The sequence below is a fragment of the Thermobia domestica genome, chromosome 3 (genome assembly GCF_964235325.1).
Source record: "Thermobia domestica chromosome 3, izTheDome1.hap1.1, whole genome shotgun sequence".
Lineage (NCBI taxonomy): Eukaryota > Metazoa > Arthropoda > Insecta > Zygentoma > Lepismatidae > Thermobia > Thermobia domestica.
The window spans coordinates 149,256,763-149,274,463 of NC_137456.1; the positions used below are offsets into that span (position 1 = coordinate 149,256,763).

At 35.6% G+C, this 17,701-nt stretch overlaps 1 protein-coding gene across 15 annotated transcripts in view; it reads left to right on the forward strand.

Annotated features, from left to right (window-relative positions):
- LOC145680804 (uncharacterized) overlaps positions 1-17,701 on the forward strand; it is a 296,773-nt gene that overhangs the window by 77,915 nt on the left and 201,157 nt on the right. For all 15 annotated transcript variants that reach the window (XM_081751866.1, XM_081751865.1, XM_081751864.1 and 12 more), the window contains exon 5: positions 16,888-17,004. In XM_081751866.1, the coding sequence (XP_081607992.1) occupies positions 16,888-17,004 (117 nt within the window). The remainder of the gene's footprint in view (positions 1-16,887; positions 17,005-17,701) is intronic.

Here is a 17,701-nt window from a genome sequence, read left to right on the forward strand (position 1 = left end):
TGGAGTTCTTCTTCGGACTTCACTAAGAATATGATTCGGTTGAAGATTAGCATGGTGTTTACAGAATTTTTCAAGATATTCTCGTAGCTAGCACGCTGCTGGCATACTTGACACCTACCTAGATATATCCTTTCCAGTAATGACTTCCCCACGGGTCAGTCCAGCACTGCTTTTCATTACTCTAATTAAAACCTGCTCAATTGTCATATCAGACCATATACCACTCCAAAATACATATATGTTTCCTGCAAATAGTGAAGTAACCGTCTTGTGCAAATAACCGGAACTCATGAGAATCTATTTCATTCTCCGACCGCAAAATTTCTTGTAAGTACAGATATCCGTATTTGACATACAAAAGATGCCCAGCTGCATGAAGTATGGTAACATTTCTCGTATGCAGTGAAGATGAAGATTCCAGTTTCCAGTTCTTTTTGGCACGAATGAAAAGACACATAATTTCTACAAGCTGAAAGTACAGGGCAAATATATTTTTTCGGTACGCATTTTTTCAGTACGGAGGTACGTATTTTTTTCTGCACCAGCGTCCATGAATAACTTCAGGTCATTTGCAATCGTGATTATATTTTAGTGACGATTCATTCTACATAAGCATCGATATCTCCTTCAAACATTGAAGGAATACAGACATCTCGCAATTGACGCACAAACTCCTCACTGGTGTATAATTCATATATATATATATATATTGCAATTGCTAACTGTGTTAAAAAATAATCTTGCAAAACACGAGCATAAGAGTGGCCTGCCATCATCTAGGGAATGGAGTTACTACTATACACATAAGACCGAAGTTCTTCAATGGCACTACCTTTCATTATATATGACTCTGCTCCCATAAATAATATTAATGTGAGTAAAACCCCAAGTATAACAATCACCGACGGCGATTCAGCAGAATTTCTACATGCTGCTACAGTGTCACATGCTTTAGCGTACAAAGGTTGATCGAATGTGACTAAGCACGTTTTTTGCTTGTTTCCTGCACAATTTTTGCTGCTAAACGTAAGCGCCATATATATAGCATCCATGCTGATGAAAGGTAGAGACACAATGTGAGATGTTTGGTAGTTATTGTTGTAGCTCGTTACCAGCTGCATTAATCCATTCCAATTGGAGCAAGTTGTTGTCTTCAACCACTTGAATATCATCCATGTTACATCGCCTAGAAGGTGGATTTCAGTTTGGATATTCAGAACACGAAGGCGTCTCTTATCTTCAATGATTAAATACGAGAGGCCATTACATTTGCGTGTGTACGTTAAAAGTGGTATATTCCATTCTTCCATTCCTAATAGTGTATGCTCTTTGAGCCAAGGTATTGCAGACAATACGCTAACAACTTAATATGAATGTTAAACATAGGAGGTATTCTTGTACCAGCAAGAATGAAAAAGGAACTCGCCGTGTAGTGTAATGTATTTAATATCCTCTAACTGTAAAAAGGGCTATGATCGTATGTGCGGTTGTCGGAGAGCAGAAATTGTGAGTCAGTGTCGAAGAATTGGATGTAGGAATGCACAATTAAATGATGAAAACCACGGAGATGAACGATATAATGATAATCTAATTAATCTCTAATAAAATAAGTCTGAATGGACTAACTACCAAAATGTTCTTGAAGTGCATACTAAAGTCTAATGTAACCATTAAGTTTGATTTGAAGAATACTAGTAGGAAAATTGCATTTTAGTTATAAACAAGACATTTAAAAACAAAATTACATTCAAACGACTATTGTACCTAGTTGAGCTTTATTTTAAGCCTGTAAATTACGGTTTTCATATGCAAAGTAGAGTGTCAATTTCTGCTAAATTTTTGTGCTATATTTACGTGGTGTAAAACTATGTGTCATAAAAGTTTACGAAAATGTACGCCATTTTTAAAGTAAATTAATAATTATGGTAGTGAAAACGCTGATGGAGTTTTCTTAACATAAGATAATTGTCAGTGTTGCAAATTTTAATGAATGTATATGGAAATCACATTTGGTCCCGAAATTTTATGTTTTGTGCTTCTTCCACAGATTGAGCTTGATAAGTATAAGTCTTATCTCGTTCGAATTTACATTTCTTAAGATTTCCAATGATATATAACTCTTGGTCCTATGCATTAACAGGAGATGACTAGAGCCGTGAAAGTGAATGCCACCTTATGCACTTTTGTACAGATAAGTCTGAAAGTAATATTGGTTATCATTTTCTTCACAGCTTGTATTGCACCGATTTGTGTCATTGTTAGCTATGTATGAGATAAATATCAAGGGCATGTGTTAGCGTTGTTTTGTTGATGTGCAATGACTGTGAGTGTTGCAAAGTTCCCATGACTTCTGAAAATATACATTTAAAAAAATAGAAGAGCTTTGTTGTCTTCCTCTTCTAGAAATTTAGCACGATGGGCATATATGTTATTTACTTAGATTTTCTGTCTTTCAAGCTTTTCAACCATATATTGTCAATGGATTTGTGATAATTAGAATGGTGACTAGAGGAATAAATGAAAAGGGTGACGATTTCCATAAATCCCTTGTCGTCGTCTAAAGATGGCGGCCATTTTTCAAAATTGCGGGAAAAGCTACAGTGGGATTTAGAGGACTTTTAGTATATTATTGCTGACACCTTCCTCTACTTCCATACTAATTTTCAGCTTGGTACTAATTTGGTCCTTCCTGAACCCAATTTTTACTAAACTTCAAGTAATGGAATTAGAACACTTAGGGGAGAGATACTTTTGTGGTTGTGTGTACGCTAATATTTGCTGTTTCGTGTTAATTTTAAATGCCATTTCCTGGAGTGGTTTCCTTCTGCAGTATTTTCTTTAAAAAAAGATTTTTATTTAGTTTTACGTCGCACAGATATGCCGGTTAAGATAAAGGAGACGGTGATGAGAAACGAGAAAAATGGTTTAATGAAGAATGTGGGAGGAAACGGTAGAACTCCGAGAAACCCCACGAGGACGGTATTTGTCCACCGCGAAGTCCACAAGGCGCGTGCTGTTATCAAATCAGGGATCCTAAGCACTTTCTACTACTGAGCCTCAGGTTGAAAGTCTTGTCAATCCTAAGTTTGGTTAAATTGCTCCAGAAGTGTCCGAGTAACATTGAATACATTTATGCATATAAATCTAAAACAATATAACTGTATAAGTAACGCCTTCGGCTCTGCCCTATAGATTCCTTTTTCTCATGATAAGCTTCTTCCTTTCTTAGCTTGCTATTAAGCGACATCCCATTTTAAATTAACAGATTGCCACTAACTTGAAACATTTAAGATATTTTGTTTCTTTCTTTTCTCTTTGTACTTCTCATGCTGATAAAACTGAACGTTGACTTTACCTTCATAAAATTATAATTAATAATCGCACCGACATCAGAAACTATGACTCAATATTCTTTTCGTCCGTTTGCGACTAGTTTTACGTGACAACCTGTTTTACCGACAAATCGATGCGAATGAATGTTAAACGTAGACGTACAAGGTGTCGAGGGTGTTGATGTTCATCTCTCTGAATCTGCAAACTATTATCTCTACTCTAATGTCAATCATTTTCAATTAATTTACATTTCACTTCCCTTCACTCTCCAAGGAGTTCTAGGTGGCTTTACTTCTATTGAAAGTTAGACTATATTTCATCCGAACTGCTACCAATTCACTTCAGAACCCGAGAGCCATGGATTCGGTACTTATATTGGTTATTTTCTATTATTTTACATTTTATAATTTCTCCAACTTCAGAATGGAGGATCACTTGAACTGAAATGACATGTAGAGTGTCCCTCTTTATGTATGTGATTCCAAGAACTGACGATTTGCTACTATTATCGGTAGTTTGGTACCACTTTTATGGCTGAATTGATCACTTTTTCCTAGAGGGGCAAAGAATCCGGAGACCCTAATGGAGGCAAAATTTGTAATAAATGTATTTATTAATTTCTAATAAATGATACCACCAAAAAAAGTAGCTACGTTGTAAAGTAGTGATTGTATACTAATATTTATCGATTTAAATATTTCACTTTTCCCCAGGATCATATTTGTATATTTTCTTTACCCTTACGTTGGAGTGATAGACTGTGTTTTACCCTATCTGAGAGCAGACCTTGGACTTAGGGGATAAAAACAGCCACCATTCAACAGCTCGACGCCGAAATGTTGAATCTAATATTAATGAATTGAAATTATTTTTCGGTGTCATTATTCTACTAAGAAATGGGAGTAATAGGCGTTGTATTTAAGCGGTATCAAAAATATCACAATTTATCTCGGGAATTCCGAAAATTACGGATTCGAAAGGAACATAGGAAGTATTCTATCGTATGTTTCCTCTCCTAGTTCCCCTAGGAGTGTTAGTTGGGTCTTATCCTCACAGTACTCTTTCCAAATCTGCTAGCAATATATACTTATTAGGTTTAAGATTTCTTCAGGCGTTCCAGAGTGTACTACAAAATACACATATTTGCATAAACTTTCACTTTTAAAGAAGAGAATAGTGAAAGCGAGCAAGTGAAAAAGAGAGCGCGCGCAAAGAAAGTGTCAACACTTTCATGTAAGCAATATTTTCTAGTTTTGAACTGAAGACCAATGGAAAGAAGTTCTTTTTTCCTTCTTAAAGCACAACTTCGTCTCTTTAAGTGACTCGTTAGGACTATGAATATAAGGATATGCTTTGTGAATGATTGAATTTCCTGTCTGGCACAACGTTGTAATTTGGATATAATCTTTTTATTGCCGCAAGTTTCTTTCAAGCATTTGCTATATTGTGAAAATGTAAAGCAAGTGCTATAATAGGAATATCTGAAAGTAATTCCCATATGAAAAATATTTGCACACAAATATATTACACACACTTTTTATTGCTATTACACGATCTGGTCAATTTGTATTCAGTATTCGCATAAAATAACGATGTTCTGTCAACAGTCAAAGCATATCAGATGTTTTTCAGGCATAACAGTTACTTATGTTCTGAATGATTTTATAAATATTCTTGGTAAATAGGGGGAATATGGGAAGCTTCTGAAATAAAACTTTGTATTTCGGTAATGTATTAAGCAATTAAGAGAATCGAAACAGTAACAACAAAGATGAGATATTTGAGTAAACTTTAGGACATTACGCTTACTATGTAGTACTGCACGAATAATTGCGACACAAGTGAAATGAATCTTATTCCATAAAATTAAGGCTTATATGGGTTAGATAGGAAATATATGCAATACAAATACATTAATTAACCGTCTCATACTACATATAAATTGTATACACGACTTCAAAAACGCTTTACCACCTGCAATTCTCCTTTTATTGTAATAGTACGTCACCCAGAAAGCTCAGTTCGTTGGGTTGGTGGAAAATTCGAAAGGCGTTGGACCTTAACTCAATTTTGTTACAAACATAACAGTGTGGCAAACTGTAAATAAGAGAATAAATTAAATTGTTAAGAATGACGTTTTTATTATCGTGAGGGAACTGGATGACACAAAATTTAAAAAATGATCTTACCTAATAATTTGAAACAAGATGAATGATAAGAAATAGATATCATAGGAAAGCAGTTTATTTCCTTTTAAAAAACTGTAAAAAGGAACATAATTTACATAATGTAAAGGTTTAATATAAATGCTTAACAGCATACCAACGAACATCCACAGGAAACGGACGGAGAAACAAAACATTGACTAAGTATTAGACTTCCAAGCCTCCCTTGCAAGTAAGAGAGACGGAACTCTCCTTCCAATAATAATAATAATAATAATAATAATAATAATAATAATAATAATAATAATAATAATAATAATAATAATAATAATAATAATAATAATAATAATAATAATAATAATTATTATTATTATTATTATTATTATTATTATTATTATTATTATTATTATTATTATTGAAAAATCGCTTTGTTTCCAAATTTGTGATTCTACCTAAGAGCATGTATGTATATAGCGGTAATGTGTGATTTTTTTGTCAATTAGCGGTCTTGAAGGCCAAGTGGAATGGAATTCTCCAAGAGAGTGAAGAGAAACTTTCTTATGATAAATTCTAGGTCAAAGTTCGAAGCACTTGGTTTTGGCAGGTGCTCTTTCTTTTCTGTTTTTCGGGAAAAGTTTTGGCTCCTAAGAAATTACAGTATATAATATTGCAAATTTAGAAGTTTATTTATTTATATTGCTATTTCTGTAAATAAAAAAGTGTCATTGGAAGACATTGCAGTATATATTAAGTTTTCTTTCATTAACTATCGCATATCTTATGGCTTTCTATGCCTCGCTCCATTCCCAAGATCGATATCGAAAATTGAGGATATGGATATATTGATGTTGATATATTTGCGATATCGAATGTTGATATGTGCAATATCGATTAAGACGATATCGATATATCGACATATCACACAGGCCTAGATCCGAGAAACTATGATTGAAATATAATATAATCGGTATTGAAAATCTAAATATGTCCGTGACCAAGGATTGGGGGTAGGGAGTACCAGAACATGTACCTTAAGCCAGAAAATGTTAAAATGAAAGCAATTATTCTTCTCCTTAATAGAAAACTATTACCATATATCTGTTAATTATGTTTCTTCTTATCATCAGAAATCAGCGACAGTACACTAACTTTACATAGTATAACAATATACTCTATAATTTTTATAACTAAGAAAATGGGAAGATGAAACTATTGTGATAATAAAATGGAATGTACAAAATAATAATAAGTTATTGACCCTATTTCTGTCAGTAATTTTGACACAGACATAGAACTACAAGATTAACAAAACTAAAAATGAGAGATTTAATTCATTTTTTCTCTCACACTAAAAGACGTCTGTGTTTTGCTGAGATTGTCATTTTTAAATATATAAGTCCCCTAATTCTGGATACCGGTTTCAAAGTAGTCGGCACCGGAAAGTGTAAAGTTTGTCGTTTCTCAGATCCCGACCGTTAGTTGAAAGAAATTTCATAATTCATATTGTTGTTTCTGAAAAAATCTCTTCTGATTGACTGTATTTCTGATTGAATATTGAACGTATACATTCCGCATAAAAAAGCGACGGATAACAACTTGCAACTAGGCCATCCGATACATATATTCTTACCATACAATCGTGTCTAGTAGAGACACCCAATCTCTCCTCTTTTTCTTCTCTCCAATATTAAAATCAGCAACAACTTGAACACAATTCTAATTTCAAAATATACATATATTAGTGTCAATGAAGTGAAAGAATAAAAATGAGACGAAACGAGATTCATAATTTGATATAGAGAGAAACCTAAACATATACCAATAAAAATTGAAACCAATAAATACCAGTTAGAAGTACGGAAGTGAGAGAAAGAGAAAAAAGGAGATAGAAGAACGAAGAAAAATAGAGCACAGATAAAAATATTGGATTTAAACATTGTAAGAAAAGAACCTAACTTTTTAAAGTTCCGTTTCCAGAAATCCAACAGTAATATACAAATAACGTTTTTTTAATGTCAGAACTGTTCGAATAAATACGTAGAGGATGCTTGAAAAATTCATTAAGTGACTTTCAAAATGAATACCAAATTTGGTGATCAAATTAAGTACCCAATTTCCAGTGAAACTGAAAACTTTCGAGACACATCTAGGATCATACCAAAAGTTTAACACACATCCTGTCTTTCTGTGTGGTTCGATTGCAAATTCGGATTGCGGATATAACGTTGTATTCGCAATGATAGAATGAACACCCTAGAGGTGAAACGGGTCATCGCAGTGACACGGTGATTCGATTGAGACCCGGCAACAAACAGGAAAGAAGAATGCTACTGTACTTACTTTCTCTGATATAGAGTGTGTATTTGCGTGTGTGTCAGAGACAGAGAGAAGAGAAAGATTCAGGACGTGATAAGAAAACGTCAAAAAAGATGGATAGGAAGAGAGACGAATATAAATATGAAAACTACTTATCATTACAGTGTATGATGAAGACTGCACACACTGTTTTTTCGGATTCTCACCAGTGATACGTTGTAACATCTAATAACGTTGATACCAAATTATTTATGAAAAATGGTAGTAGCTGATGAAGATTCGAACCGAGATTTTCCGTTTCGAATTCCAGGACGGAATAATACTCGAACTGTTACTGTAACAGAAACACATTTAACACAAAATGCAGCGTTTCTTTCTAAAAACAATAACATGAAAATGTGCTACTATAGACCATTGTGTTTTGAACTGTCTTAGAAGTCCGCATATTATTATTTGCCCTTTCCCAACCAACGTTTGTAAATAGTCTCTATCAAGATTGAGGTGTTTGCTTCCACATTCCTACAGATTGATCGTTTGGTACCAGAAGTCACTCTTACATTCTTCACGATCACTTTGTAAAAAAACACTTTTGTCTTGACCAGGATTCGAACCTACGTTCTGAACCTATACTAGTCGTGAGTCCAGGACGTTACCCCTACGCTACCCTGCCACCTGTAACTTAAATCTTACTAAGTTCGGTTCTGCTTTTTGGAACGAACCGGTGTCTTTCTCCAAGGCTATTTACAGCAAAGTGCACGACGAAAATTATTTGTTCGACGACCAGGAGACAAATTAGCGCCCACTAATAAACGAAATAGCATACACCATTTTCAGGGAAAAAAATCGTAAATAATATCATACTATGCAGTAATTACGCCATGCAGGTTGAGAAGTCCGCTCATAATGATAATAATAATAATAAGAATTATTATTATTATTATTATTATTATTATTATTATTATTATTATTATTATTATTATTATTATTATTATTATTATGTTCAGCTTCACTGTGTAGTTCTCTTCAACGTATAAAATATCAATATGCGGAATCAATCTAACGAACTCTCTTTGAAGAATAGACAGTTATTCCATTTACACTTCCGTTTCCAGAAAATCCACGCACGTGGAGCTTATTCACCATAAAGTCCGTATGACATTAGATGGGATCCATCTTATATATGCATAAAAGTCGGGACCAGTACTACACACGTTATTGTCGAACAAACCAAGCTTGTGTGCAGCGTTACAAAAATATTTACTTATGTTTTTGTCCGTCTACATGGGTTCAAGTTCATTGGGAACTACAGATCATAGTGAACCTAAATATACTTTAATCAAAATTGTAAGTTTCATCGTTGGAAGTTCAGCTCTTGGTTTTATTCTTTTGTAGTAATTAGTATTGATAATGTTTAGTAAAGGTAATTTTGTTCCTTCGTAGTTTTTACATTCTTTTCTTTTTTGAAAATTATATCCAAATAAGTTCAAATATTATATATATGTTTGAAATCTCCACCTCCACCAGCCCGTCGCAGAAAATCTATAATCACGTTGCTTTTAACAAGAAAGCTATATAATTACGATAGCACGTTGTTAGATCTCTTACATTTCGTTTCAAGAGTCAAATATTTGTTCCCAACAATATGAGTTCATGGGCGACATTGAGAGAGAGATTAAAATATGGAGACAGAAAGGGATGATTTACATATCCAATTTATAATTTGAGAAAAAACGATCGGACAGCGTCCATATTATGACAGAAATTGTGCTTTTGTGAAATAGAAGAAGGAAAGGTTCAGAACTGGAGGATCACATTAGGCAGTTGCCGAATTAAGATAAACTATCAGATGATTACATCTTTTTAAATTCTGTCTAGGTATTTTCTGTATCACTCCTTCCCGCCACTAAAGGAATTCGTGTTTACAGTTACTGGAGTCTTGCTCTGTATAAAACCCTGCCATTAGAAGAAAGTCCGGAAGTACAGCTCGAGACCTGGTGGAGCGTCTCTTTCTGGTTAGGTGTGAGCTGTCCAGGAATGAATCAGCTTACCCTGAACCTGTTACTACAGTTTCGGCTAAGGACGGTGTCCATCCAATACAAATTGCAGTTTATCAAAATCATAATTTGAAACTGATGGTAGAATAGCATAGTTACCAGGTAATAGGTAATCTTCTATTAATGAAGAGGGGCCGCAGTGGCTCAGTGATAGAGCGTTCACCTCTGGTGCTTGGGGCCCCAGGTTCGATCCCAGCCCACTCCAAGTGAACATTGTGGTAGACAAACACCGTGGGCGTGAGTTTTCTCGGGGTACTCCCGTTTCCTCCCACTTTCCTCATTCACCATTTCATTCATAACTCATCATCACCGTCTCCTTTAGCGTAACCGGCATAAATTGGGACGTAAAACTCAAAGATTTCATTTCAGTTTTTTCTATTAATGAAGAAAGTTCAATTGATACTGGAGGTAAACCAGAGTTGGAATCGGATGGCAACTGGAATATGCACATACTTGTTCTATGGGAAACTGTCGAAGTAGTTGAAGATGTATTGTAGTCTAAACTGTCCAATGCACAGACTGCGTCGATATTAGTGCTAAATGGAAAGGGGCACAGAAGACCCTCTGATTTGTAAGGTCTGTACGTCGCAGCTCCAATCTGATCTTCAATTTGTAGCACACGCTTTTATGGTACAAAAATGCCTAGCTTATATGTAAATTACTGATAATCTTTTTGGAACGAATAAGAGTTTGTAGTAAACTTACGAACAGTGGAACGGCGGTTCATAGGATATTTTTTGACTTTCTTATCGCGGTGCAAATCTTCTGTTCTTAAAATTAAAACATATTAATTAACTTATTGTTAGAGCAGCTTCAGAATATGTTGTAGAAGATTTTTCTATGTTAGTTTCCTACAACAGTAATTGAACGAAATTCTTGAGACTTTCTGGAACACTTTCATTTGACAGTCTTCTGTAAAGTATTCTGAAAATTTTTGGCACTCCCAGTTTATAATATCTCTCCTTAAAGACCTTGAACACATTGACACGGAAAAAATACCTCTTTCTTTGCACGTTTGACATGAAATTCATGAGCAATTTTTAGTATCTTTCATTAAGTACCAATAACATATTATTACCAACATTGTCTTCAGTACAATCAGAAACAAAATGAACGAGAAGTGTGTTACTCTCTCTTGTCAAGAACGAGAGTCTTGTTTTATTCAATGCTTTTGATAATCCTGCCACTCTCACCTTGTTTTCATACAGAATGTGGAGCTCTGACAACTTGAAAATGAAATGACCACCTTCTGAATTACATTCCAAGTTATCTATCAGTTGAGCAAATACACGAGATTCTAAAAGATTATCTTGACTTCCAGTTTCGTTTAAAGATCTCCTCTGCCTTTCACAATTTCGGTACCTATTTTTATATATCCATAAGCCCTGTACGTTAGAGTGGAGCATTTTTCACTTCTAAATAACCCCTTACCCTGCCCCAACGGACTTAATGTTTTTTTTAAGTGTTTCGTTATTAAACACGTACAACGCGAATGCCAGAAAGCTACTTGTGGTCGTTCTTAGAGTTACCTGATGCTAATAATACAATTATTTTATTAAAAGAAACTTGGAGCAATGCCAGTAAATAACTTTAAAATGTTTATGAGTCAAAGTACAGCCATATTAGCTCAGTTGTTGGAATTAATGTGCAAATTTTGTTTGGAATGCCACGTTAGCGATAATTATAGGCATAGTCCTTGATATAACAAGATTTTCTTTCTTCATCTCTTCGCTTATTTTGCTCTGTACGCAAGATAACCCAGAACTCAACACGGGGAGGTGACTGCATATCGAGTAACGACCACCCACCCACCCAGTAGGCATACGTGGACATTAGACATTAGGTCACGTCGTTCTTCTTGGTCTCGAAGCGGGACATTTTTGTTCTAGACTTCAGTTTGGCTCTAACGTAGATATCTTTTGCGTTCTGGCCACACTTTTTGATGCTGCGTCAGACACCAGCTTCACTGTGCGTTCCACACCTTGACTATGGTAAGGGCGTTGTCAGACTAGCTGAAGTTCGGATGTTTTCCTGAATTTGCTGATCCGTTATGTTACGTGTGATTGGCAGCTTTGTTAGACATTTAGGCCAATTAATCATGTCGTAGTAATTTTCAGCTGTAAAGTTTAATTTCGGAACAATGAAATCACATGGGCGGCTTGATCTCGGAGTCTTCTGGCTGCAGCACTTTTTAATCCTTTTCCAGCCTAAAGTTCGAATATGCGGATTTTTATCTGCTGACATCGCTATCGGCAGGGATTCATGATGAACGTAGTATCCGTTAGTTTGTAGAACAGAATGAAGTATGTGTTGTAGATTTTCTGGTAGAAAACGTAATAGCTTAACTATGCTAAACAGATGCATGGCGATAATTTCGAACGAAGGATTTCGCCGTATTGAAACTATACGGGACCATATAATTTAACAATGCACTGGCAAAGTAGACAAAAACTTGACCTAGGTTTATCAGTACTGATGTAGTAGCAAAGCATCCTACAGACGAACATAAGCCATTGTGGATGTGATAATGATCCTGGTTTTCTGTTTGCTAGATCGGTAGTACCCATTCCTGTACCAACAACCGTACAAATTTCTAAGAGATAATTCTGGACGCTGCTTAAACCATCTGTCTTTTTCTATTTCAGACACCCACTCAACGGGAATGGGTGTAAAGGATACGATCGGCGAACCCTCATAATCCTTTAATTTCGTTCCGATGGGACCGGAGAAAGCTTTGGTCCGGTCGTCCGACCATCCAAGTCGGTAGCTAGGTGTCGAAATGGTAACTCGTTGCAATGAAAAGGGCAAATCAGATGATGCAGCTCCTTTCCTAGGGATCTTTGTATCTGAGTTATCACGCCGTTATCCCATCCTGCTTTCGTGGCTTCACCATCGCTGCCGACTGCCTCAAGACTTGACACGTCGTACTGGTTCTTCTCTAAAAGCTCCAAAATAGTGTCGGCAATATCCTTGCCAGTGCCAATGCCTTGCCTTTGCTGTGGCATGACCCAAGTATTCTGAACCGGGCTCTGATAGAACTATGATATGATTTTCTGAAACCTCTCGTCTTCGTAGTTTGCCATTTATTTTTTCTTGCACACGGGTTGCATAATTTTTTCCGTAGAAGTAGATCCTTGTAATCTCTGGCCTAGGCGAGCCTTTTCTTTCTAGATCTTCTCATCCACTTTATATTTTCCTCTTCGTACCTTTGATATGTCAACAACAAGATTTTTGTCATCTGGCGTTATGAGTCTCGCGTCCTGAAGTACGGCAGAAGCGATCAAAGCAACCTGTCTGTCTGAAGCTCCAGTTCTAATCGCTGTCTCCGCTGTGTTTTTAAGACATATGCGCTTTAGACTGTGTTTCCTTCTTGGTCGCGCCTCGAAGTTAGATCCCGACGTGTTTCCCGATTCAACAGATTCGCTTGATTTCCCTCACTACACCAGTATCTTTGACCTGTGCCTATGCCTAATGCCACTAGTTAATCGACTCTTTTCAACACTTCCAGCGTCTTTCTTGATTTTCTGCCCATTAAATCTGCCCACTTTACGGGAAAACATCTTTGACAGAGGTTTGCTTGTTCGGACGTCAATGTTACCAATGCTAATTTTCAGTGATGCTCTGTGGTCCAAAAGAAACTTGCTTTCTCGTTTTGGAATCTTCGTGTTCTCTCACAGTTGCAATCTTCTTCGGTTCTACATTTGAAGGACACAAATCAAAAAGAGACTTTCCGTGTGTGCAACAAGGCCTGCAGGAAGTGTTGCTTCTTGTAATTGTCCACTAAAATGTCTTGGTGGGACACTTATTATAAAATGTTTTCAGCATGTCAAAAACTCTCTTTTCTGAAACCACAGGAATACTTGGTTTATGCCAAATATGTAAAACTCTTTGTCCAACTAGTTTACAAATGTCAGTCACTGGTAATTTAGTTACAGTTTCGTCACCACTAAAACAATTTCGAAACCAATGATACTGTCGCATAATGTCAGCGTACGTGGGTAATTGCACTTCACTCATTTCACTTGGAGTGCGAAATAAGCCTCATTTCACACTTTCCCGCGTTGGTCTACTATGAGGCTTTTTCTTCATCTTTCTTTCCATTGCTTCCGAACTTGGAAACAAAAGTATACAAAACATATCTGAATTGTATTTCACTAGTAAGACTGTAACTTTAGGTAGAATGGAGAAACTCTCAGTCTTAACAGAAACAGTTGCGAACTGAAACTGTTAAAGCTGAAGCTGCAGTAAACTGGCCTGTTGCATTGGTTGGCCGATATACGCAATATTTATACCACCTCCGAACTTCGAGCGAGAATATTCTAGAAATGTTGACGTAGGTTCTAGAACCAACGTGGCGAGTGGGAGGTGCGCGAATTTACTGGACGGGGCCGGACATTGCGACTACGCTTGAACAGCGTGGCCAAAGTAAGCAACAACGAAGTTGTGTAGCCTGCCGCTAGATGGCATTTGCTGTCAGTGTATTATCTGTCAGGAAAGTAATTGTACACCTATGTTTCGAGTCTGGCATTCCTGCTCTCCATCCGTGGAGAGTATGAGAATTAAATGAATCAAATGTTTACTGAGGGGCAAAAAGAAAAAAGTTTAATCTGAATAAGACATTGCAGAGGGACACAAGCTGTGAATACGAATAGTGCATAGTGTAAATAAATGGCGACACCAAAAGAGAAATCCAGAAACAGCGGTTAAACTTAGAAAAAAGAGCAAAAATTGTTGAACTGGGAACATAAAACACAAATACAACAAATACGCCGACAACTAAACGATTACCATGCCATGATCTTGGTGTAGTGGTTAAGGTGCTGGCTTACAAATGCAAAGGTCACCACTTCGAATCTTCGGTTAGGACTTTTTTTAAATTTTTTGTTAGTAATACATGCAGCTCATGAGAGATGGTAAAAGAGGTCGTATTTAGTCTTTCGCATGGTTAGTCTTTCGCAAGGCAAAAAATGGGACTTTAACTTGAAATTCGACTAGAGTAGTAACGTCTAGTGGCAAGAGTAGTAGTGACAGGAATGTCGTTCTGTATCTTGGTTTACTAATAATCGGAGAAATGGTTGAGTAGGTAGCAATTGATTCTTAGACTCTTATTTTAGTTCCATTTGCAGACGGAAACAATGTCAAATATTTAATGTGCTATGAAAGTTAAAATTGTCCGGGAACGTTCAAAGTCCAGCGGTATGACTCAACTTTTAATACCAAAAATAGAACAGTTTTCTTTAAATCCTTGTCCGTAACTGTATTTGCTTAATATTGATAAGATTGATTGCGGATAACAAGGCGAAATTGATCCTTATTAATAAATGAAACAAAATAATACGTTTATGTATGGTGCTTTAGTTAATGCTGAAAACGACGAATAAGAAAATGATTAATCTGCATATCTTGGGTGAGAACTGAGCTCAAGTGGCAGTTATTAGATTCGATTTAAGTGTGCCTTAAAAACCAAGGCTATAGGAGATATCAATAACGCTATAGGATTAGCCTACGCGTGTTTGGTGTGGAAATCCTAGATCAATTTCCAGTGAGGATCCATCTGGTTATATCCCATGTAGCTTGTAAGACCAGGTTTCATATAATCGCTGCTGCAACGGATGCGTCTCATCAAGTAACCAACCATTCTCCACTTCTATTAATTCGTTCATAAGAAATTTGATCTAAATGAAACAAATTAAGTACTTCAGACATTGAGTACAAATATGTTAGGACTCAAGGACTATAACACGATTTAATGTGATTTTTATTTCATTTTTAAATATTATTTACTAGTTAAACTGCAGAAAGAACGGAAAGAGGCTATTTGAATGGGACACAATATCCTGAAAAGCACTCTCAATTCAACGACAAGTTTCATGGAGTAGAATTAATAGTTGTGAATATTTTTGTTAATAGTCAATTATTTTAGAATACATGTTTTTTTTTATTCCAGGCAAAAACTGGATCCTTGTAAACACCATAATTTATCAGCAGCACCTGCGAGTGTAGGCTTGTGTTTACTTTCTAATGGAAAATTTTTCGCTGATGAAATCTTGAGCATTAGATTTTGCTCCAAATAACAGAGCATTTAACTATTATTTTATATCCTTTCGTTTCAATACAAATATTAATTGGTGTTTGATCAGTCAGTTTCCCTTGTCAATTCATATAACCTTGGTGCTCAATGTTGAAATTAATGGCCAATCCGACCAAAAGAATAGGTTCAAAGCGTGGTAATGTGTAAAACATATAATCTCTCCAACTAGAAAAAGAAATTAATGAGTGAAACTCCACGAACTCCTTACCCTAACTTCAGCATATCTAACTAACCATTGGGGTTAGATAGGTGAACCTCGGCAGATTGACCCTGCATCACCAATAAGAAAGTCCATCTCAGTGTGTACCAGAGAATATGTAGTACAAAGCTCATGATTTTACTAAAACGGAAACCTACGGAGACACAGTTGACTCCCTTGTTTTAGCTATAGAGTAAACATTCATAATTTTAATCAGCATTTTCAAAAAGTAAGATTAATCATACGTGCAATATATGTTGGAAATTTATAATAATTCTATAGAATGTTCTCTTAATGAATACTAATATGGTAATGAGAAATTTACAGAGATAACTGTCTTCTCGCGAAAGTATACGAAATAGAAGTATGATTAGAAGTAAGGCGAAGTTCATAAATTACCCTAACTTTAGCATATCTAACTAATCACTGGGGTTAGATAGGAGAACCTCGGCAGATAGATCCTGCATTACCAATAAGAAACTCCATCTCAGTGTGTACCAGAGAATATGTTGTACTTTGCTCACGATTTCATTAAAACGGAAACCTACGGAGACACAGTTGACTCCCTTGTTTAAGCTATAGAGTAAACATTCATAATTTTAATCATCATTTACAAAAAGTAAGATTAAATATAATCATATGTGCAATATATGTTGGAAATTTATAATAATTCTATAGAATGTTCTCTTAATGAATACTATTTAATTTCAAATATTCTTCTTTCACTAGCAAACAATCCATGTGAGAAATATGGCTTTATATGCAATTCTGGAGAATGCATATCAAAATTCCGGGTGTGCGATTTACATTATGATTGTTCTGACCATAGTGACGAAACTAATTGCGGTAAGTTCACTAATCGTCTTCTATATTGTTTATACTAGGAAATGTATATTACCTTTGAACATAATATGAGAGGTTAATGCAGGATATTTGAAACTTGTACAAATATAAATATTGAAGGTACAAGTAATGATAACTGTCAACACATCGGTGAAATTTTGACATTAATATTACCTCGGAATGACTTATCCCACTTCTAATACTGTGTTCAGTACTCACAGCTAAGCTAGTAGGTTTTAATTTTGTTCTCGCAAAGGAGTGTTGTTTTTCATATCCCTTAAAGTTATCCCCAAAAACTCGCAAGGCTCCTATAAACCTCCTATATAACTGTAATTCAATATATGATTGTGAGCTGCATCAACTTATTTCATCCATGTGTTGTGTATTCGGAGATATGTTTGCTTTCGAAAAAACGAGTTTTCCTTGAAAATAGAAAAAAAAATAGTAAGTATTACCATGACTTTGGTTTCCTTGTTTCGATGTTTGTAGCTGTTCTGACCACACTATCATTGCAAGCGGATGGAAACTAGGTACAAATTGTGTAAAATAATATTTCATAAAACTGATAGATATTTCTAGCACTAGTTGGGAAGAAAAGACATTCTTGCTATCAGAAACTTGTATGACACATATTACTCTTTACTATCTGATGCACACTCCGCATGCTACATTGAATACTCAAACATTAAGCAGAATGTTT